Below are 21,511 nucleotides of genomic sequence, written 5' to 3'. Positions count from 1 at the left end.
GGTAGTTTGAAAAAAAATGGTCCCCACAGGTCCATGAGAGTGGCACTATTAGGAGATGTGGCCTTGTTGGAGTAGGTGTGGCCTTGTTGGAGTAGGTGTGGCCTTGTTGGAGTAGGTGTGGCCTTGTTGGAGTAGGTGTGGCCTTGTTGGAGTGGGTGTGGTCTTGTTGGAGTAGGTGTGGCCTTGTTGGAGTAGGTGTGGTCTTGTTGGAGGAAGTGTGTCACTGGGGGGTGGGGGGACTTTGAGGTCTCCTATGCTCAAGCTACACCCAGTGTGGTCCACAGCCTCCTTCTGCTGCCTGCAGATCAATATGTAGGACTCTTGGCTTCTTTTCCAGCACCACATCTGCCTGCATGCTGCCATGCTTCCTGCCATGATGATAACAGACTAAACCTCTGAAACTGTGAGCCAGCCCCAATGAATTAGTTTCCTTTATAAGAGTTGCCATGATCATGGTGTCTCTTCACAGCAACAGAAACCCTAACTAAGACACTAATGCTGTGACCCTTTAACACAGTTCCTCATGTTGTGGTGACCCCCCTTGTGAAAGGGTGGTTTGATCCTTTCATGACCCACATGTTGAGAAGCGCTGCCCTAGATGATCCCTATCCAGTCAGGCTGACAGAAAAGCAGGACCGCCACAAACATGGACTCTGGCCTCTGCAGATGCCTCCAGAAACCCCAGCGGCAGGCTTTCCTTTCTCACAAAGCTTCCTGCAGGGGCAGCTGTCCACCTTAGGGTCTCAGCCCAAGCTGTTTCTCCACATATAGAACTTGGGAAACTCCTGCCCCCAGCACCTCTGAGCTCCAGTCTCCAGCCTCCCCTTGCCTCAGTCATTATTGCTGCTTGGAGCTCAGCATTTATGAAGAGGGCTTTGTCCGGGGCGAGGGGGTTCCCCTTGACTGGAAGGAACCAGTCTGTCTTGTTCTTTGTTTAACACTAAGGCCCTAGCTGGTGCTGGGCACCTAGACACACTGCATGATGTGGTTTATGCAAATGAGGGAATGGATAAAAAATTGTACTTAAATGAGAGAGAGAAAAAGAGAGGACCAGTCATGCCCATAACCTGCTGGAGCAGCCTTCCCACTGCCCACAAAGGGGCAGCCATGCATGTGAGCTATCTATGCCATGCCAGCGGAGACCTTTCTTCCCCGCCCCAACTGTCCCATCTACTAGCATGTGAAGGGGAAGAGCTGCCTGGGTGAGTCCTGAAATGGTGAGGGAGCGTGGCATGTTGGCCTCTGTAGGCACCTGGGTCTGGAGAGCCCTGGCTAACTGCTTTTTTGATCTCTGCCTTCCCACACCCCTCTGACTCTACACAAGCTTCATGGGGTGTCAGGAAAGGGCCTAGTGGGTCCTGTGGAGGGAGAGGCAGAGCTGGGAGATGTCCTGAAAAGACCCCGAGGAAAGCAAAAAGAGTAGGCATAGAGTAATACTGACTTTATTTTATTCACTTCCTGTGTCCCCCACACCTGGCTATGTTAAGCCTGGACACACAGAGAAGAATGAGGCCCAGCCCTTGATCACCAGGGGCTGGGAGGTCAGAGAGAGACAGACAGACACGTGAATACCCCTGTCCTTATGGTTTGGTCCATACCTCAGAGTCTTCTGTACAGAAATGAAGAGCTCTGGTCTGAGGTCAGTACACCCTGGGTTGGTACATATACCCTTAAGTCCATATAGCCTGGCCCTGTGGGAAGGCAGCTGTGAATCAGGGGCAGAAGAAAGAGAAACAACAACATGTTTTCAGAGAAAAATGGGAGACAGCTATTACCCCAAACACTGGTGGGCGAGCCTGAGAGCAGGAGGATGGTGAAGGGCAGGCCTCAGGGCCTACTGGGAGGAAGGAGGGCTGGGAGGGCATTGCAGATAAAAATGATGCAAAGCAAACCACCTCCCGGGACTGCAGGGAGACTGGATCAAACACTGTAGGCTGCAGCAGTGACTGTGGTGCCGTGAGATTGAAATAATGAGTGGCTGAGGAGCCTGAGGAAGGAGCAGTCGGTCTTCTGAGTGCTTACCCTGTGCCTTGCAGCCACCCATCCTTGACCTTGGCAGGGAAAATTCCAACCAGGGAGCTCTGGCCCCAAGGAGTGCCTGCTGCAGGCAAGCCAGGGTGAGGGCCCACACTGGGTTTGGGAGGTGTGGATTTGATTTTACTTAGAAAAAAAAAAAGATACCAGAAATACACAATTGAAAGATTCATTTTGGCTCCTGGTTTCAAAGGCTTCGGTTGGCGGTTGAGTGACTTCTCCCTTTGAGGCCCACAGCAAGGCTGGAGCATCATGGAGGTGGGACTTGGTAGAGGGTAGCTTGCTCATCTCAGCAGCCAGCAAGCAAAGAGATAAACAGTAAGGAGCCAGGACCAAGAAAGATACACCCTTCTGAAACACGGTCTCAGAGACACACTTCCTCCAATGAGACTCCACCTTCCACAGTTCCACTCCCCAACAGTCCATCTGAAAGCAGACTCTCAGTGGATCGAACCAGTGGTGAAGTCAGAAGCTCCTCCATCATCCCGTCATTTCCAGAAATGGCCACAGACACCCAGGGTGTTCTTTACTGATTTCCTAGGTGCTTCTCAAGTCAATCCAGTTGACAATCCAGACCAACCTCTTCAATCCCATCTCCTGTCGGTGTGACACCCTGACATGCTTCCTTGGACCAAATGAAGACAGTTGAGAGACGATCATTTGACTCCACACAGCTGCCCCGTGCATACCGCACTGAGACTTTCTCCAAAAGCCTCAACAACTTCAACAGTGATCAAAAGTTCAAACTGGAGCTGAGAGTCGAGAAAGATTTACAAAATTAAAGACAAACAAAGAACAACAACAAAAACCTGAAAGGACCCAGCAGATGCCATAACAGGCTGCTCAGTCTTCTCTCAGAGATGGGGCCTCAATTTCAGCTTGTAGCACGGCTCGTAAAAGGTCTTCTTAATAAAATCAAACCTGGAGCTTGGTATTGGGGTGAATGCTGGAAGATCAGAGAAGCAGAACAAGCCACAGCTACCTCACCTTGCCAGTTCCTCAGCTGATCCTGTTTCCTCAGACTGGAAGCCTCTGAGTCCTCATCCAGAATGGATCTCAGCTGAACTGCCTAAAAGCTTAACCAGGCTCTAGTTTCTGGTCTTCATGCCTTATATACTTTTCTGCTTCCTGCCATCACTTCCTGGGATTAAAGGTGTGAGTCACCATGCCTGGCTGTTTCCAGTGTGGCTTCGAACTCACAGAGATCCGGATGGATCTCTGCCTTCAGAAGGCTAGGATTAAAGGTGTGTGTGCCACCACTTTCTGGCTTCTATATCTAGTGGCTGTTCTGTTCTCTGACCCCAGATAAGTTTATTAGGGTGCACAATATTTTGGGGAACACAATATCACCATATCAGTTTCCTGAGACTGAGCAAGCAGTTTCTGGGAGGGCCATGAACAAAAGACATAGTCCTTGCAGTAGCTCCCTTCCTGCATGTACTCTGACTGCTCAAGGTTCAGCCAGTTTGCTGTCTGGGACCCTTCTTCAACTTAGATCTATGTGCATGGGTCAGTGTGAACGTGTGAGGCGACCCAGCCCCCATAGCAGCTCAAGGACAAAGCCTGGGACTTGTCCAGGCCTGCCCCAAAATGATAAGTGTAACTTCCGACCAGTAAATTAAAAGGTTACACACCCTCACCCAATCATATGATGCAAAGGTTAGAACCACTCTGCTTGCAATTTTTCCCTTTAAAAACCCCTCCCACTGAGAGCTCAGGGCCGTCATCCTCCATACACTGTGTTGAGTGTTAGATGTGGACCAAGCCCAGGCTTGCTTGTTATCAATAAACCCCTGTGTGTTTTGCTTTGGATATTGGCTCTGTGGTTGTCTTACTCAGGGGTCTCATGACATGGGTACAACACAACCAACCAACCAAACAAACAAACACCCCCCCCCACACACACAAAACAACCCAACAAACAAAACAAAAAAGTCCATCACACAGTAAACACAATCATTCTTTCAGAACGAACGGGAGAATAGAAAGGAGAGGTGAGGCCAAAGACCCAACAGGAAGAATGCCAAAGCCTGTAGATCCATGTTTTGCATCCACGGCACATGGTGCCATAGTGTGAGCCTCCTGGTGTGTACCCCACCACTCTGGCTTTGATGGCTGCAGCACACATGGCCTCTTTCCTGGGTTGGCTCTGCTCACTGTCCGTGGGTTTCCTTGACAGGTGCTCCATGTCTCTGGTGTCTCCAGCTTGCCATGATCTCTCCTGCGTCCTCAGTTTTCTCCTCGGTTTCACACATTGACCCTGTCAGACCCCACCTGGCCTCCTGGGCTTTCCTGTGAAATCTGGGTGGATGCCTCCACAATCTTACAGCTCTTCCATTCTACATGCCCGCAAAACCAGTCTCATATGAATGGTACAAGGTCTGCAATCATCTCAAGCAATAACTGGTCCTCTACGGACCTTGGCTGTGGCAGCCTCTGAGTGCCTGGGCAGATGAACATGGTGAAATAAATTCTGAGTAAGTCTTTTTTTTTTTTTTTAAGATTTATTTACTTATTTATTATGTATACAGCATGTATGACTGCAGGCCAGAAGAGGGCACCAGATCACACTACAGATGGTTGTGAGCCACCATGTAGTTGCTGGGAATTGAACTCAGGACCTCTGGAAGAGCAGTCGGTGCTCTTAACCTCTGAGCCATCTCTCCAGCTCCTGGAAAGTCTTTTAATGAGTTCTTTTACAGCCTGGACTCTGCCAGTGGGTGAGGTCTGTCTGACCAACTCTTATGATAATCTCAAGGCATTTTCCCTACTGTTCAGATATAAGGTATTAGCTTCCTGTCTGCTGTGGTCATTCTTGGTTTTTGTTTGTTTGGTTGGTTTTGTTTTTTTGAGGCAGGTTCTCCCTGTGTGGCCCTGGTTGGCCTGGAACTCTCCTTGTAGACTAGGTTGGCCTTGAATTCACAGAGATTCCCCTGCCTGTGCCTCCCAGTTCCTTTTTTAAAAGTGCGAACCTCTTTAGCAATCTATTCCTCACTTAGAGCCAACTTTAACCACTCCTTTACTGAGCAAGCTGCAAGTTTTTCAAATCCTCCTCCCAGTTCTAGCCACCAACATGGCTAAAAGCAGCTAGTAATAACCATGGTGTAGTCGAAATGCTGAAATTCCTTAAAATCTCCTCTTTCAGATGAATCAGTCCATTACCTTTAAGCTCAGCCTCACAAAGTTCCAGGGCATGGGAGAAGCAGGAACAAGTTCTCTGACCTAAGGAAACATGAGTGATGCGTGGCCCAGTTCACAGTACTGTTCATGTTTCCATCTGAAACTTAGTGGGCACTGGCTCTGTCCGCATCTGTCTTAGTTAGGGTTTTAATGGCTGTGATGAATCACCATGGCCAAAAGCAACTTGGGGAGGAGAGGGTTTATTCACTCATAGTTCATATAATAGTTCATCCTGAAAAGCAGTGAGGGCAGGCACTCAAGCAGAGCAGGAACTTGGAGGCAGGAGCTGATGCAGAGGCCATGGGGGAGTGCTGCTCCTCATGAACTTGCTTACTCTGATTTCTTAAAGAACCAAGGACCACCAGCCACAATGGGCTGGGTCCTTCTTGAAATAGTCACTAAAATGTCCTATAGCTAGTTCTTTATTATTTATTTATCCCCAAGACAGGGTTTCTCTGTGTAGTTTTAGTGCCTGTCCTGGATCTCATTCTGTAGACCAGGCTGGCCTCAAACTCACAGAGATCCACCTGGCTCTGCCTCCTGAGTGCTGGGATTAGAGGTGTGTGCCACCACCGCCCTGCCGTATAGCTGGTTCTTATGAAGGCATTTATCCTTTCAGATAGCTCTAGCTTGTGTCAAGTTGACCTGAAACTATCCAGCACAATTGACCTCTTGTCAACTTGACACATAAACACATCACTGTTAAACCATAACCTTTTAAAATTGTTCTTCCCCAAGATCACACATTAATATTAACATTGCAATATAAACACTCCAGGCTGGAGAGATGATCAGATGTTAAGAGAACTGGCTGCTTTTCCAGAGGTCCTGAGTTCAATTTCCAACAACCACATGGTGGCTCACAATCTATAATAGGATCTGGTACCCTCTTCAGGCATGCAGACAGAACACTGTATACATAATAAATAAATAAATCTAAAAAAAAACAATATAAACATTCTAAAACTTGAAAGTTCCACAGTCTTTAAAATTTTAAATGCTTAAAAGTTCAGTCTCTTTAAAATAGCCAATCTCTTTTATAATCCGAAATCTTTTAAAATTCAAAATCTTTCAACTGTGGGTTCTTGTCAAGTAAAAAATAAATGAAATACTTTCTTACTTCAAGAGGGAGGAACCAGGGCACAGTCCCAATCTGAACAAAGCAAAACCAAACTCCAACAGTGTAAAAACTCAATGTCCAGTGATCAGGGGTCCACTCACCATCTTCTGGGCTGCTCTAGGGAACTTGGGTTGCTTCTCCAGCTCTGCCCTCTGCAGCACACACAGCTCATCTTCTAGGCTCCACGTGATTCCACTCCCCTGCAGCTGCTGTTCTTGGTCATCATCCCATAATACTGGTCCTCCAAAAATGGTGGGGTTCCTTGCTGCAAGTGGGCTTCACTTTTAGCAGTAGCCTTTCCTGGGCTCTCTTCAGGAACTACAGCCCTGCAGCACAATGACAAGCCTTAGCTGCTCTTCATGACCCCTCATGTCTTCAAAACCAGTACCACCTGGGTGACTCTTACACTATCAAGTTTGGCTGCCATAACAAGGAACAACCTTGGCCACTTCTGGAGCGCAGATTCTGTTTGCTGACTCCCAGGAAACACTTCCCAGGAGATGTCACTTCAATAATTCTGATCTGTTCTTTTTGTTGTTGTTATTTTGTTTTTTGTTTTTTGAGACAGGGTTTCTCTGTAGCTTTCGAGGCTGTCCTGGAACTCACTTTGTAGACCAGGCTGGCCTCGAACTCACAGAGATCCACCTGCCTCTGCCTCCCAAGAACTGGGATTACAGGCGTGCGCCACCACTGCCCAGCCTGATCTGTTCTTAATCACAGCTGATTCTTCAGCCCCAATGGAGCAGAACCACAGATTCTTCACACAAATAGCCTGGTAGAGTAGGCTTTCTTCTGAACTTTGAAAGTCAGGCCTCCATTGTCTGCCCAGCTCTTAATAATCTTATCTTCTAGGGTCCTACAGAACAGCTTACTGAGCTCTCAATACTCCATGGCTTTTCTAGCCCAAAGTTCCAAAGTCCTTCCATAGTCTTACCCAGGACAAGTGGTCAGGTCTGTCAAAGCAATGCCCCACTCCTGGGACCAACTTCTCTTAGTTACAGTTTCTATTGCTGCAATGAAACACCATGACCAAAGCCACTTAGGGAGGAAAGGGTTTATTCTCTCACAACTTCATATAGCATCCCTCTTGCATTCTGGTTTTCTGAGGTTCAACCAGAATGGCCCACCTAGCTCTTGCTCACAGCACTCCGGGTCTCCATCAGCCCACATCTCCAAGTTTTTTTTTCTTTCAAATTCCTCCCACAAACCAGTTCTGAAGCCTTCCAGACCAGACGGTCAAGAATTGTCACAGAAATTATCTCACTTCTCAGCACCAACCTTTCTGCGTGACCTTTTATGGTAGCAATGAGATGTCTGAAGTCAGTAGCCCAGGGTCTGAATGGTGTATTTTGACTTGTGGTTTCAGGGGTTTCAACCCATAATCAGCTGGCTCCATTGCTTTTAGACCCGTGGGCGTGGAGAAAAGGGCCCAGTGGAGGAACGCTGCTCGCCTCCTAGCAGCCAGAGACAAAGAGGAACTAAGTGGAAAGGTCACACAAAAACTATGTATGTGCTGTGGACTGGGAATGGGTGCAGGTGCAGAAGGCAGGGACCACGGAGAGATAGTGTCCACGAGCCAAGCTGAAGCGACGGTCAACCTCTAAGGCAACACCCACCTGGCTGTTCCAGGCATGCACACCTTCCGGAAGCTACACTCCTCCTAAGGGAGAGAGGGAATTGCCAGAGAGGAAGCCAGGGACTCCAGAATGCAGACAGAACCCTGGGGAAAAGCTGAAGCAACCCATTCTCTGATGAAGACAGGGTCCTGGGGTGTCAGCCCAGGGGACAGCTATCACTGAGGAGAGCAACTCGGTGGTCTCTAAGAAAATTCTCACTGGAGCTGGACTCTGCGGGTTCTGATGCATGGCTTTGGGGCACTGGAGGGTCATGTGGAAATGCTAAGCCCCGGAATAGCAAGGTTTTTGTTTTGAAGTAAGAGAGTGAAAGATTGAAGAACGCTGATAGGGTGGGAAGAATGGGAACAGGAAATCAAGATTTCTGCTGCACAGGGGCCTGGAGAGATGGCCCAGCGGTTAAGAGCAATGGTTGCTCTACCAGAGGACTGGGATTTGGTTACCAACACACACACACACACACACACACACACACACACACACACACACACACATCTAACAACCATCTGGTGTTCTCTTCTGACCCCCTTTGGTATCAGTCATGCACATGGTACATAGTCATATTCAGGCAAAAACTCATACACATAAAGTACACTTTAAAAAAAATCTCTGGGGGTTGAGGATTTAGCTCAGTGATAGAGTGCTTGCCTAGCAAGTGCAAGGCTCTGGGTTCGATCCTCAGCTAAAAAAAAAAAAAAAAAAAAAAAAACCAACCAACCAACCAAACAAAAACCTCTGTTGTGTGGGGTGACCCACACTTAGGAGCCCCAAACTTGGAAGGTTGAAGCAGGAGGATGCAACATTAATTTGGGCTCCATAGTAAGTCCTTATTTCAAAGCCACAAGGTGTGTGTTGGTGGGGAGGGGCTGGAGAGGGAGAAGAATGCTTAGGAAATGTGGTATTTAAACACAACTAAAGGTCAGTGCTGCCTCTGAGACGAACCGCGGAGGGGAAGAAGGCCACTGGAGGATGGCTGTATTTTGTCATTTAAAACCTTTTAGCACAACGGGACTCAGAAACATGTTTGCAAATAACGCTTGAAGAACACAAGAGCAAATTAGAAATGAAAAATAATTGCATTACAGACGAAAAGGAGGCCCAGGGGAGGAAGCGTGCCTCAGAGCAGGCAATGTCTGAGCCTGCTGGAAGGGGAGGGAAGGGGAGACACGGGAGCAGCCTGGGCAAAGGGCCCAGGGTCCTCGTGAGGTTCAGGCAGCACTGATGGTGTGCTGGTGACAAGAGGGGCAGAGTGGGAGTACAGGTCGGTAGAGGCAGGTTAACACTAAACTTGGTGGCAGGGACTTGTTCAGTGAGTGACAGGTGGCCCCGAGGAGTCAGACTGTGACTCAGCATTTTAATAGATTCCCTGTTCCTCTTGAGCAGGCTGGTTCCACTCAGCTGTCTAAGGGTCTCTGGGCACGCCAAGAAGGAAATGGGCACAGGACAGATTCATGGGAGAAAGGCATGTGAGTGGTATTAATAGGCACGGTATAGGAGCGTCCTCCATCTCACTTCCCTCACAGGCAACGGACTTCCAGTGCTCACGGGCTGGGTAGAGAGCGCGGCAGCTGTCTCAGGGGAAGACCAGGGTTAAAAAGACGGTGTGCTCTGCAGACCCTCCCCTCCCCAGCCCTGCCTGGTAACCAGCCTCCTGGTGCTGGGAGGCAGGCGCCTCTTATGGCCTTCAGCCCCTGCTTTCAGAGGGAGAAGGGAAGGTCGCGGTGTCCTTGATTCTCAAGTACCTTTAGTTAGGAGTCAGTGTGAGAAAGCAACGGGGTGGGGGGGGGGGGGGGGGGCTGGTGAGGAGGACGCCAGAAGAGTCAGCCAGGTGAGAGAGAGAGAGAGAGGGAGAGAGGGAGAGAGAGAGAGAGAGAGAGAGAGAGAGAGAGGAAGGAGGAGGAGGAGAGGAGAGGAGAGAGAGGAGGCATACAGAGAGAGAGGGAAGAGACAGAGAGAGATAGAGAGAAAGAGACAGAAACGGAGAGGAGAGAGGGACAGAGAGAGGAGAGAGACTGACAGAAAGAGAGAGAGAGAGAAGATGGGGAGGGGGAGACAGAGAGATGGGGGGAGAGAAAGAGTAGAGGAGAGGAGGAGGAAGAGGAAAGAGCTCAAAGCTGAGGAGATGAAGCTAGTGCCGAGGCTATCCCATGAGCCTCTCCTCTGTTTCCCATCAGCCATGGTCAGATCCCCTGCAGCCAGGAGGTGAGGTGGCTTCCACTGCGGGAGAACACTGAAGTTCCAAGAGGGGTTTTGCAGTCATGTGGCTCGGGACAGAGCTGGGACTGGAACCCCTCTGTCCAGTGTCCTCAGGTCCCTCCCATGCAGGAGCTCAGAAGTCAGAAGTGAGTGGTGCCCAGGAACTAAACTGCTGCATGCTTGGGGGGTGGGGAGTGGCTCAGCCTGTGACCGGCATTACCCTGTGATACAGGAGCTGAAGTTGAATCTCAGGGATGGCTGGTCACATATTTGAGGTCACACAGCCAGTACATAGGCAAAGCAGAGGAGGAGCCAGCAGGGGGTGGCAAACCCAAAGACACCCTTGATGGGGACATTAGTGAGAAAGTTCCCGAGCAGGGCCAGGAAGGTATCTCCTGTTTCAGTAGCTAGGTAACTCCCTGGCTCCATGGGCAGCTCCTGTCTAGGCACCTGTTGGGGAGGAGAGGGGAGGATTTTCTCTGACTCCCAGGGAGGGGAGGAGCCTGGATCTGGGCTCCTCTTGTCTGATGGCAGAGGCACTGTTTCTGGCCATGGGAGCCCTCTAGGGTGAGGGTGGAGACTCCACCATGATTTTTGCCAAGGCCGAGAGCACATGGGGGTGTCTGGCATTGTCATCTCTATGGGAAAGCCAGCCAGGCAGCCTCCACAGCCTGACAACCCTGGGCGTCAGGTCCAGCCTGGGATCAGGGATTTGGGTTTTGAGCCACAGGCTTCTAGAACCTCAACCCTCCAGGGCAAAATTATCTCTCTGGAGTACTTGTAGGGTCCCAGTGTTCCCTGCTCCCAGAATTCTAGGCATGAACGTGTATGTTCCTCTCTCTGCCCTAGCTCATCAGTGAAAGGGCTCAACAGAAGCCCCAGGTCACTTTTACTGGCAGAAATCTCCTAGAAAAGTGTTGACCCCAGTCTGCTGTGTGGACACCTTTCACACCCTCTCTTGCTTCCAATGTTCCCTCAGGAAACAGGTACCCCTTCTTATCCCTCTGCTATACACTATCCATTCATCTCCCCATTCATCCACCCATGAACTCTGTGAGTCCATCCATCCATCCACTCACCTACCCATCCATCCATCTTTTTTTTTGGGGGGGGGTTTCTCTGTGTAGCTTTGGTGCCTGTCTTGGATCTCGCTCTGTAGACCAGGCTGGCCTCGAACTCACAGAGATCCGCCTGGCTCTGCCTCTGAGTGCTGGGATTAAATGTGTGTGCCACCACCGCCCAGCTTCCTTCCATTCTTATATCCACCCATCATCATCTATCCATCCATCCACCCATCCATTCTTGTATCCACCTATCATCTATCCATTCATGCATCCATCCATCCATCCATCCATTCATCCATGTGCCCATGAATGCACACATGCATCCATCTTCCATCTTCTTTCATTAGTATATGGGATGAATGCTTACTATGTACCAGGCCGGTGCCAGCCCAGGGTCACCTTGAGGACATGGCTAGGGCTTGCCCCGGGGCGGGGGGAGAATGACAGCCCAATAGAGAAAACATTCATGCCCCATCCTCAGACAAGTCATCATGAAGTACATCACGGCTGTGAAGACAGACAAGTCATCATGAAGTTCATCACGGCTGTGAAGACAGACAAGTCATCATGAAGTACATCACGGCTGTGAAGACAGACTTTGGAAGTCCGAGGAATGAGACTCCCTGTCCCGGGCGAGAACTGTCAACCTGATGACCATTTGTCCCACACATGGGGCTGGGGTAAAACCAGTATTTCAGCTTCTGGTGTAACCTGTGTGAAGACTCTGAGGTTTCTGACTGGCCTCTGCTCCTACCCTTGCCCTGGATGTGACTCGGTGCGGCAGTGAATGAACTGTGGAAATCTAAATCAAGGCACAGACCCTCTCTTCCATTCTCAGAAGCTCCTGGCTCATCGAGTTTGAGAGGTCCAGATCCCAAGCTGATCGTAAGGACCCCAAGGTTTGCCCTGTCTAGATCCTTACTTGGTGAAAAGCCAGCTCCTCACCCACCATCATGGTTCTTAGTCCCATCTCTGCCCCGTTTCCTTTAGTTCCAGCCAAGGTTGGAAAGTTAGACTTAATCCTTAGTGATGGGGTGTGGATTGTCTGCCCAGGGCTAGCCTCATCCCTTTCCTCCTTAGAGACTGGAACAAAGCTGGAGGCAACAAGGTCTGAGGATGAATGGACAAGTGAATGAATGAATGAATCAATGAATGAATGAAGTCGATGAGCTCAGAGTTTAGGGAGCCAAAGGGAAGTTGCAGGTAGCAGACAACAGGGGGAGCAGGCTGTGGGTGACTGTGCTGAAGAGCCACAGAGGACGGTGAACAGAGGAAGACAGCTTCAAGAAGCCCCACCCTGGACTCGAAGGACACATCCAGAGCTGTTCAGAGCTCCCGTCCACTTTAGACCAGCACTGGCCACAGATAGTTACTGTTTACTACTGGGGTCTGTCCAGCTCACCAATCAAGAATGAATGGCTTATGTAGGTGGGCAATCTGATGTTGGGGATCACCACTCTTACACCTCAGCAACACCAAGTATTCCCCTCCCAGGGAGCTCAGTAGGTAGTCCGTGAGTTGTGAACAATTGCCTTCAAGTGTGGTTGTTACATTTCAAATTGTATCAGTTCGAAGAGTGGGAATTTGTTTTCTCAACGTGTATCTTTGACTTTAGGCTCTTGGTTCTCAAAGCCCAAAATACCTACTTCCTTTCCCATCTCTGGGCTCCTCTGTCCAGATCCAACTGACCCCCCCCCCCATCACAGTCCCTATCTGCCTTCTTCTGGACCTGTCTCTGCCCTTGGGATTCTCAACAGGAGAGATGTGGGTTCGGAGCCCACATCTCGGCGCCCATGCTGCCTTCTGCCCCCTCATGCCGCCACGCAGCCCCCCTCCCACCACGGAGAAGTACGTCCTGGGGTCTGGGGCTATCCTGCCTCAGGCAGGCAGCTCCCCCTCTCCGCTGCCCCCCTCTTTTTTTCAAGTCCCTGTGGGAGCCAAGGCCAGCGTGGGTGGCTGAAATCTCCTCGGTAACCGGATCTGCCTCTCCCTCTCCCGGCCTCCGCCCCTAACCTGCTGCCCCTCAGTCGGGTACCTACTGTCCGGCGCTCAGCCCCTCCTCCCGGCCCCTCCCGCATCCTCCTGCTCCCCGCTCTGCTGGCTCTCCATGTCACCATCTGTGGCACAATCCTTCTCTGTCACTGTCCCTACCACCCCCTCTTTCTCCTTCCTCCTGCCTCCCTCTGTCCCTGCCTTTCTCTGCATCTCTCCCTGCTCCTCCGTCGGTCCATTCTCTCCTCTCCTCTCTCCTCTGTCCCTGCTCCTTGCCAGGCATCTCTCCTCACTCCCCCTCATTCTGCCTTTCCACCCACACGCTGTCTCCTCTCCCTCTCCTCTCTCTCTCCACCTCCGACCCCCCTCCTTTCCTTATTTTCTATTGGCTTCTTATGTCCCCTGCTCTCTTCACATTCCCATCACCTTGGGAAGTGACTCCTGCCACCCCCCACTGGGTGCTGTCTGAAGACCCCATTCTGTGTCCTGCATCCTCCACAGAGTCCTGGAGATGGGGGATGACGGACAAGGTGCAGGTGAGAAGTCAGGGCCGGGGACCAGATGGGAGACACAATGTGGGCTGACGTGGTCACTGAGGGCCTAGGAAGGGCCTGAGCCCACGAGCGCTGGAGGAGTGGGCACCGTATGGGACCCCAGCTGGTTGTACTCTAGTGGTGCCTAGCTGCAGGATGTTACCCAGCCTGGCGACTGCAAAAGGGAGCTCTTGCCCTGTGGGCAGGTAAGGAGGCTGGGCTCAAGGGGATCTTGGAGGGTGGGATACCTGAGCGCTTTCTCTGACCAAGTTGAATTTAGGGCTCAGTCGAGGGCTAGCAGAGTGGAGAGTTCTTAAAAGCAATGAGGGAACCTTTTTGGTGAGCTCGGTGTGGGTGTAAGGTAGGAAGGGCTATTAATCTCAGCAACTTGTGCCATCATTCCAGAATCTTGGAGCCTCCATACAGCAGAATGTCAGAACCAGACCAAGCCAGATGCATGCTGCTGTCTGGGCCTACTTGGTGGCACTCGTGAGCGCCCCTTCCTGCTGGGAGTGGAGCATCTGACATGCAGCGACCCTGCGAGGTGGGTATGCATGTCTCCATTGGAAGAGGAAGAGACTAGAACCAGAGAGAAGTGACTTATCCAAGGTCGCAGAGTAGTTTGCCATCAGCAGAACCCAAGTCCCCAGCTCAGGGCTTGAGGGGGTGCTCCTGGAAGTAAGGTCCCCAGCCTAGGGCTCGTGTCAGCCACTGCTAACCCACAAAACCCCAGCCTCTTTGGAGGAAGGGCCAGGGTGCAGAGGACAGGCAGATGGCAGAGCCAGCCAGGGGTCCTCAGCTTACACTGACTTTTGACAACTCCAAGCCGGAGGACTTTAAGGATGCCAGCATGGTCCAGTAGACAGAATCTGTTTTCTCACTCACCCGTTGGGTAACCTTGCAGAAGCCGCTACACCTCTCTGAGGTTCCACTTCTTCCCTTATCCCTCCTTTCTGGGCTCTGCTAGGGTCTCGGGATGTGAATTTGAAGCCTCGGCCCAGGAACGTCCTTGCACTTTGGAGTTTACTTTCTAACAGGCTTGTTTCTGTAAGTACTTACTGAGTTCTGGGTGCTAGGCTAAGTGCTGAGCGAAAGCACTTTGGAGGGGGTAGGCGTTGAATGAGAGGGAGATAAGAGCACCCGGAGCGTCTTGCATGCCTGAGGGGCCATCCTTAGTTGCTGTGGGGCTTAGGAGCAGTAACGCACCCTCTCTGTGTGTCTCTCCCCTCCTGCACGGTCCCCTGAGGAGATTCCACCCCCAGCTTTCAGGCAAGCTTGTGCCAAAGATAAACCAGACAGGGAGGCAAAGTCCCTCCCTCCCTTCCAAGGAGGAATTAGATCAGGCACAGGATTCCAGATCCTTAAAGAAAAGACGGCATCGGAATTGCAGGTCTGTCTTCCCGGGTGAAAAGATGTGATTTCCACGTTCTGGCACCTGCCTGGCCTGTCAGCTTTGACAGCAAGGAGGGTGTCTTGGAGGGAGGCCAGGGTACCAGGAAGCGATGCTCCACCCCTGAGTCTAAGGAGGGTCTGTCGGGTAGCTGTGTTCCTGTGTGTGAGTGAGTGAGTGTGTGTGTGTGTGTGTGTGTGTGTGTGTGTGTGAGCCTGTGTGGGGCTGGAGGGGCCATCCTTGGAGCACACCCTGGGCTTCCCCGAGGGCATCCATGCCGGAAGCCTGGAAATGAGGTCTGCCTGGCTCTCAGCTCTTCTCTGTGCCTGGCGCTCTCCCTTCTCCTGCAGTCCTGAGTGTCTTTGATTGGCCAGTCTGTGGGAAAGCTAGAAAAAGGCACTGCGCAAAGCAGGTGGGCAGGGTGGCCGGGTGACAGAGGGTGCCCCACCTCCACCCTGGGAGCAAAAGTGTAAGGTCCTAGAACCCACAGTTCCTGGCCTGGAATGGTCAACTCCAGCTGTCTGGAGTTGCGACATTCTCTGATTAAAAGTCACGGGGCCTGAAAACCTGACTCTGGGATCCATGGCTGTGTTCCAAGAATTTAAATTCCCATCTCTAGGCTTTTGTGGGTCTGAGGCTTTGGGCCCATGGTCCAGAGTTCAAGAGCACAGACACCAGCCAGGCAAGCTCTGCCTAGGCCAGAAGGATAGTGAGACCAGCACAGTACTGTAGGGGCCTGTGCTAGCCTGGCCTCAGTCTGCCAGCCTGTAAAATAGGGTGACAGGTCACAGGTACTCCTATACATGCTCCTTCCTGGTTGTGGCTCCCCTTAGCTCCTCCTGGCCAGTTGTTGAGGACAGCAGGAATGCTTTGTGTTCTGGCACAGTTCTGAGACACCAGCTTTTCCTGAAGTCTTCTGGGGTCTGGGCACAGCAAGGAACAGCCAGCTCTGTGAAGACATTTCAGGATCCCACAGCTCACTGCCCAGATTTATCAGATCCAGCTCAAGAGAGCTGAAGATGTAGCAGGTTGAGAACCGGTTGGGGGCTCTCTCCCAGCCAGGAGCTTGGAGGCTGTGGGAAGCCTAGCCAATCTGGAGTGTGGCAGAGAAGAGCCTTGGCACTCTGCCAGGGGTCCTTTGCCATCCTTGGCATCGCCAGCCTGGCACTTGGAGCTGTTGTATGCTCCCTACTCAGGAGCATGCTGGGAGATGGGGGCTTCCCCTTCCCAGGAGCCTCCTACTTCCAGAGTCTCATCGGGATACCTGAAACACTCTGTTTCTAGCAGAGTCCAGACCAAGGGTGTGTGTGTGTGTGTCAACACAGAACTGAGGATAGCTTCTTAGTTTAGAGACTTCCCCTTCATTCTGCTCTGCAGGGTGGAGTTGGAAGCACTCAGGATCCAGGATCCAAGGGAACTGGTAGGGGCAGGCGGAAAGGTTCATTGGCTGGAAAAAGATGGGGCAGAGGGTCAGGCCCATGGGAGGGGCTGCTCTTAGTCTCTTACCCTCCCGAAGTTCCAGAAGCAACAAGCTGCTGAGCAGGCCTGAGGGGTTCCCTTCCTCTGCAGCCCACTCCTTCTCAAGACTGCCCACTCTGGGCTCCTCTGACTCATTTGATGCCTCACTCACTGGTGCAGGATGTGATGGAGTGAAGTGAGAGGTGGGGGACAGTGGAAATGGTCCAGGGTTGCATGAATCTCAGTGATGGCAGGAGAGCTGAGTCCAGCAGGGAAGCCCAGCAGAGTCCCCAAGGCCCAGGCACAGAGTCGGGATAAAAGGACCTCACCAAGTACCAGGGAATATCTGTTCCTGCCAGCTGGTGCTCCCTCCTACTCAGCCCAGGACCCACAGCCCTGCAGCTGGGGGACGAAGCTTCCAGACGCCTTGCAGACTTCTCATCACCTGTTTGTCTGGATGGAGAAGGGGTCCAGGCACCCACTCTCACATTTACAGTCATCCTTCCAGGCAGGGCTTTAGGTAGAGGACCCCGTGTGATGGCCGGGGCTAGAGAGGTGCTGAACTTCCAGGAGAGGAGACACCATCAGCTCATTGCCATCCTGTTTGGAATTAGAGATCTGAGGAAAATTCTGGACTCTGCTAGAAACAACACACCTATTTATTTCATCTGGAATTGGGAGGACTTGAAGTCTCATCTGAGAAATAGGAATAGCATCCCTCACCTTACTGGTCTGTAAGATGCTCCTCCAGCTTTGAGCTGGCACACAGTAGGTCTCCAAGTTCAAGGTAGCGGTGGTTGAGTGGCACAGAGGAAGGATTCTCGGACACAACTAAGCTGTGTTCTCCCTCCCATAGGCCAGGAGTAATTGATTGCTGACCGGCCTCTCATTGGCCATGGCCACGGCTGCCTATTCTTCATCGGTGCCCACAACCTTGGACCCTGGGAACACATCCTCAGCCTGGCCCCTGGGGAACGCATCTGCTGGTACAAGTCTGGCAGGTCTGGCTGTCAGTGGCATCTTGATCTCTCTGGTGTACCTGGTGGTGTGCGTGGTGGGACTGCTGGGCAACTCTCTGGTGATCTATGTGGTGCTGCGGCACACAGCCAGTCCGTCAGTGACTAGTGTCTATATCCTCAACCTGGCACTGGCTGATGAGCTCTTCATGCTAGGGCTGCCCTTCCTGGCTGCCCAGAATGCACTGTCCTACTGGCCCTTTGGCTCGCTCATGTGCCGTCTGGTCATGGCCGTGGATGGCATCAACCAGTTCACCAGCATCTTCTGCCTAACCGTCATGAGTGTGGACCGCTACCTGGCAGTGGTGCACCCCACACGCTCGGCCCGCTGGCGCACGGCACCCGTGGCCCGCACAGTCAGTGCGGCCGTCTGGGTGGCCTCGGCTGTGGTGGTACTGCCTGTGGTCATCTTTTCGGGAGTCCCCCGGGGCATGAGCACATGCCACATGCAATGGCCAGAGCCAGCAGCTGCTTGGCGAGCAGCCTTCATCATCTACACGGCTGCATTGGGCTTCTTTGGGCCCCTGCTGGTCATCTGCTTATGTTACCTGCTCATTGTGGTGAAGGTGCGGTCGACCACACGCCGGGTGCGGGCGCCATCTTGCCAGTGGGTGCAGGCACCTTCTTGCCAGCGGCGGCGGCGTTCTGAGCGCAGGGTCACGCGCATGGTGGTGGCCGTGGTGGCGCTCTTCGTCCTCTGCTGGATGCCCTTCTATTTGCTCAACATCATTAACGTCGTGTGCCCACTGCCGGAGGAGCCTGCCTTCTTTGGCCTCTACTTCCTGGTGGTGGCGCTGCCCTACGCCAACAGCTGCGCCAACCCCATCCTCTACGGCTTCCTCTCCTACCGCTTCAAGCAGGGCTTCCGCAGGGTCCTGCTGAGACCGTCACGTCGTGTACGGAGCCAGGAGCCAGGGTCCGGCCCTCCAGAGAAGACTGAGGAGGAGGAGGATGAAGAGGAAGAGGAGAGAAGAGAGGAGGAGGAGAGGAGGGCTCAGAGAAGGAAGGAGATGAACGGAAGGGTCAGTCAGATGGCACAGCCTGGCACCAGTGGACAGGAGCCCAGCACAGGATCTGCCAAGGAGCTGCAGCTTCTACCCCAGGAGGCTGCAGCTGGGGACAAGCCTAGCACCCTGAGCCACCTGTAAGGACTTCAGAGGACCAGCAATGGCCCAGAGAAAGGCAGAGGCTGTGCCTGGCTTAAGGACATGAGTACCAGCTACATGCAGTGGTCTGAGCAAGCAGCGGCTTAAGCTACTTCATTGACACCGCTGTCCTGGCCATCCTTGGGCCGCCGAGGTTCAGGGTCCAATGACGGAATGTTCAGGGGCCTAGGTTCTGCCCCTCTGTGCTGGGGCCTGCTGTGTGCCCTTTGGCAGGTCCTCTGCCCTCTCTGGGCCTCGCTTTCTTCTTTTGACTCAGGGATGGGTACAATGAGGCCCGGATGGGCCCTGTCATGAGGGGTCTGGAGGGTGTTGTTACTGGGGGGACTCTCCCGAGCCCAAGTTAAGGTGATGTGGGCAGGCTGACCAAGAAACAAGGTATCTTGGGTGTTGGTCTGTACCTTGGCCCTCAGGAAGGCACAGCAGGGCTTGGAGAATCAGGGATGCAGGTGAGCTGGGGCCTTGGCTGAAGCCCAGAGGAAGTGTAAGACTGTAGGATGGGATGCTCCTGCTTAGGACCCAGCTCAGCCCTTCCCATGCTGCTGTGTGGCCTTGGCCACTCTGTTCCTACCTAAGCTTCCTACCTCTTCTGCTGGACAGCCCAATGTCCTACAGGTCCTCATCCCAGTATCTCAGTGCTGGGCCCTCCTGTGCTCCTGGACGTGAAGAGAGGAGGTTTTCAGACGGCAGACGAAGCCAAGCTTCAGGGGGTCTCACTATTTGGACCCCTCTGGGGCCTACATCTGACGTATGCTTCTAATTTTGTATTCCTCTTCTGGGGAGGGACCACACACCGCACAGGCTCAGGCCACCCACAGCCTGACTCACCCTATTTAGGCCAGGTACCTTGTCCCCAGGGCAGAGACTGTGGCAGCCTGAGGGGATGAGAGATAGAAGGAGGAGGGTGGCCAAGATGAAGGAGAGGGAGCAGAGGCAGTAATAAGGGGAGGGGAGAGGCGGGAGGAGAGAACAGAGCTGTGCTGTGATCTTGAACCAACCTTCGCCCCTTGGGCTAAGCTCAGTTGCAGCATTGATGGTCATCAGGAAGGGTCTGTCTGCGGCGTTGAGGAGAGGGGCCGCAATGGAGTTCATAGGAATGGGCCTGGCTCCTCATAAACCCTTGGTGGGGGTCAGAGCTCCCCATCCTCTGTGTTCCCAGGGCTCCAAACACTGTAAAGAGGATAATGGGCTGTCATGGGGAGTAAGTAGCCGCTGCCCCAGGCTGAGCCAGGACTCTACCCTTCCCCCTCCCAGAGATGGCCCTTTTGGTCCCAACAAAGTTGGCCTTGGAGAGGTTGGAGCTTCTGCCTAAACCCCCACCTTACTCTGCAAAGGTAGGGTCCTCAGGGAACCCACAAATCCAGAAGCTGAGAAACCTGGATCTTCTATTCACCTCAAGCTGCTTGGCAGGGCCCTCCCCCTCTGGGTCTCAGTATCCTCACCGTGGTGTGGATGTGGTTCCCTAGCTCGCCAGTCTGCTGGAATCCAGGAGGAAACTGAGTCACGCTGGCTAAGCCACTGCTCACCACGATGGGGCTACTTACGGGATGCAAAGTGGAGGTACCCCCAACTCAGGCTAAGCCCACATCCTGCCCCTTCAGTGAGTGATCTCTGTGGCAGCTACTGGGGTGAAGGTATTCGTGAGAAATGAGGTGCAGGAGGTCAGTGGCCGAGGGTCAGAAAGAATGCAGGCCACCCTGGGAGGAGGAAGTTTGCAAAACTCAGGCATGTGTGGAGCGTGAGGCCCAGCCCTGAGGTTCCTCTGAGGAGGAGCTTGGGCAGAAGTGAGCAGCCCAACCTCCCTGGATGGGGCAGGGGAGCTGTGCCTTGCAAAAGGAGTTGGGTGGCCAACTGGGAAATCCTTTGCTGCTTCTGACCCCAGCTCCTGTCAATAAATATAGTGACTAAGCCATTTCTTCTGTATGTCCTGATGGGTGAGTGTGCAATTGTGTGGTGTCTTTCCATATGGCTTCATAGTCCTTCTAGGGTCATACAGATGCCCTTAAAAGTTTGAGCCTATATCCTTGAAGAACACCATCTGAAACAATAGACACTTAATATTATCCAAACAGCAAGTCTCCAAGCAGAAAGGTGATTGACTACAACTAAGTCACATGACGGTCTCCTGGGCCAATCCACAAAAACAAGGCCGTGTTGGTAATGACTGGTCAATGTCTACCTTCCCAGCCAGAAAGAAGTGAGGCAGTGTGGTGGACAATATAATCTGGCCAGTGGGGTAGTGGGAGGGGCAAGGAGGTGAGGGGAAGGGCCAGACAGCAGCAGCAGTAGGCTGAGTGTGCATAGGCTTTCTGTGGCTGCTATGTCTAGGTACAATCATACAGTGTGTGTGTGGGGGGGGGGGGGAGGCTTTGTTCAGCGCATGGCCATAAACATGTGTCCAAAGTGTTCTCAGGCAGGTGTGTGTAGGTACAAGCCATGGGTCAGCCAATGCCTGGGCGTTACCTGGAAGTGTCCAAATGGGCAGGGGTTTCTTGTCTGCTCCCATGACTCTGAACTTAGTGACACTGGGACATGCTGAAGTCCATGTGCATGTGTCTACATGCATCTGAAATCTTGACCTCGCAGGGCCGGCGTGATGCAGCTGTATCTCCAGGGCCTGCCTGGCAGGGCAGCTATGGCCCTTCCCATGAGTCTCTGGAATGAAGACATGGGGCCACAGTCACACGGGAGCATGCTTCGGAGCTGTGATTGGGAATAAATAAGGGTGTGA

At 52.4% G+C, this 21,511-nt stretch overlaps 1 protein-coding gene across 3 annotated transcripts; it reads left to right on the top strand.

Annotated features, from left to right (window-relative positions):
- Window positions 1-13,440: 13,440 nt before the first annotated feature.
- Sstr3 (somatostatin receptor 3) lies at window positions 13,441-20,692 on the top strand. 3 transcript variants are annotated; one of them, XM_036208907.1, is made up of 4 exons: window positions 13,441-13,756; window positions 14,159-14,297; window positions 14,721-14,800; window positions 17,458-20,692. In XM_036208907.1, the coding sequence occupies exon 4, from the start codon at window positions 17,497-17,499 to the stop codon at window positions 18,763-18,765; it is 1,269 nt and encodes a 422-aa protein (XP_036064800.1). In that variant the 5' UTR covers window positions 13,441-13,756; window positions 14,159-14,297; window positions 14,721-14,800; window positions 17,458-17,496; the 3' UTR covers window positions 18,766-20,692. The 3 variants fall into 3 exon arrangements, with proteins under 3 accessions (XP_036064800.1, XP_036064801.1, XP_036064802.1); XM_036208908.1 differs by lacking the exon at window positions 14,721-14,800; XM_036208909.1 differs by lacking the exons at window positions 13,441-13,756; window positions 14,159-14,297; window positions 14,721-14,800 and adding an exon at window positions 14,811-15,143.
- The last annotated feature ends 819 nt before the right edge of the window (window positions 20,693-21,511 follow it).

This window comes from Onychomys torridus, chromosome 16, assembly GCF_903995425.1.
Source record: "Onychomys torridus chromosome 16, mOncTor1.1, whole genome shotgun sequence".
Classification (NCBI taxonomy): Eukaryota; Metazoa; Chordata; class Mammalia; order Rodentia; family Cricetidae; genus Onychomys; species Onychomys torridus.
Note: the sequence above shows the minus strand (reverse complement) of the source record. Positions and strands in the feature narration are given on the sequence as shown.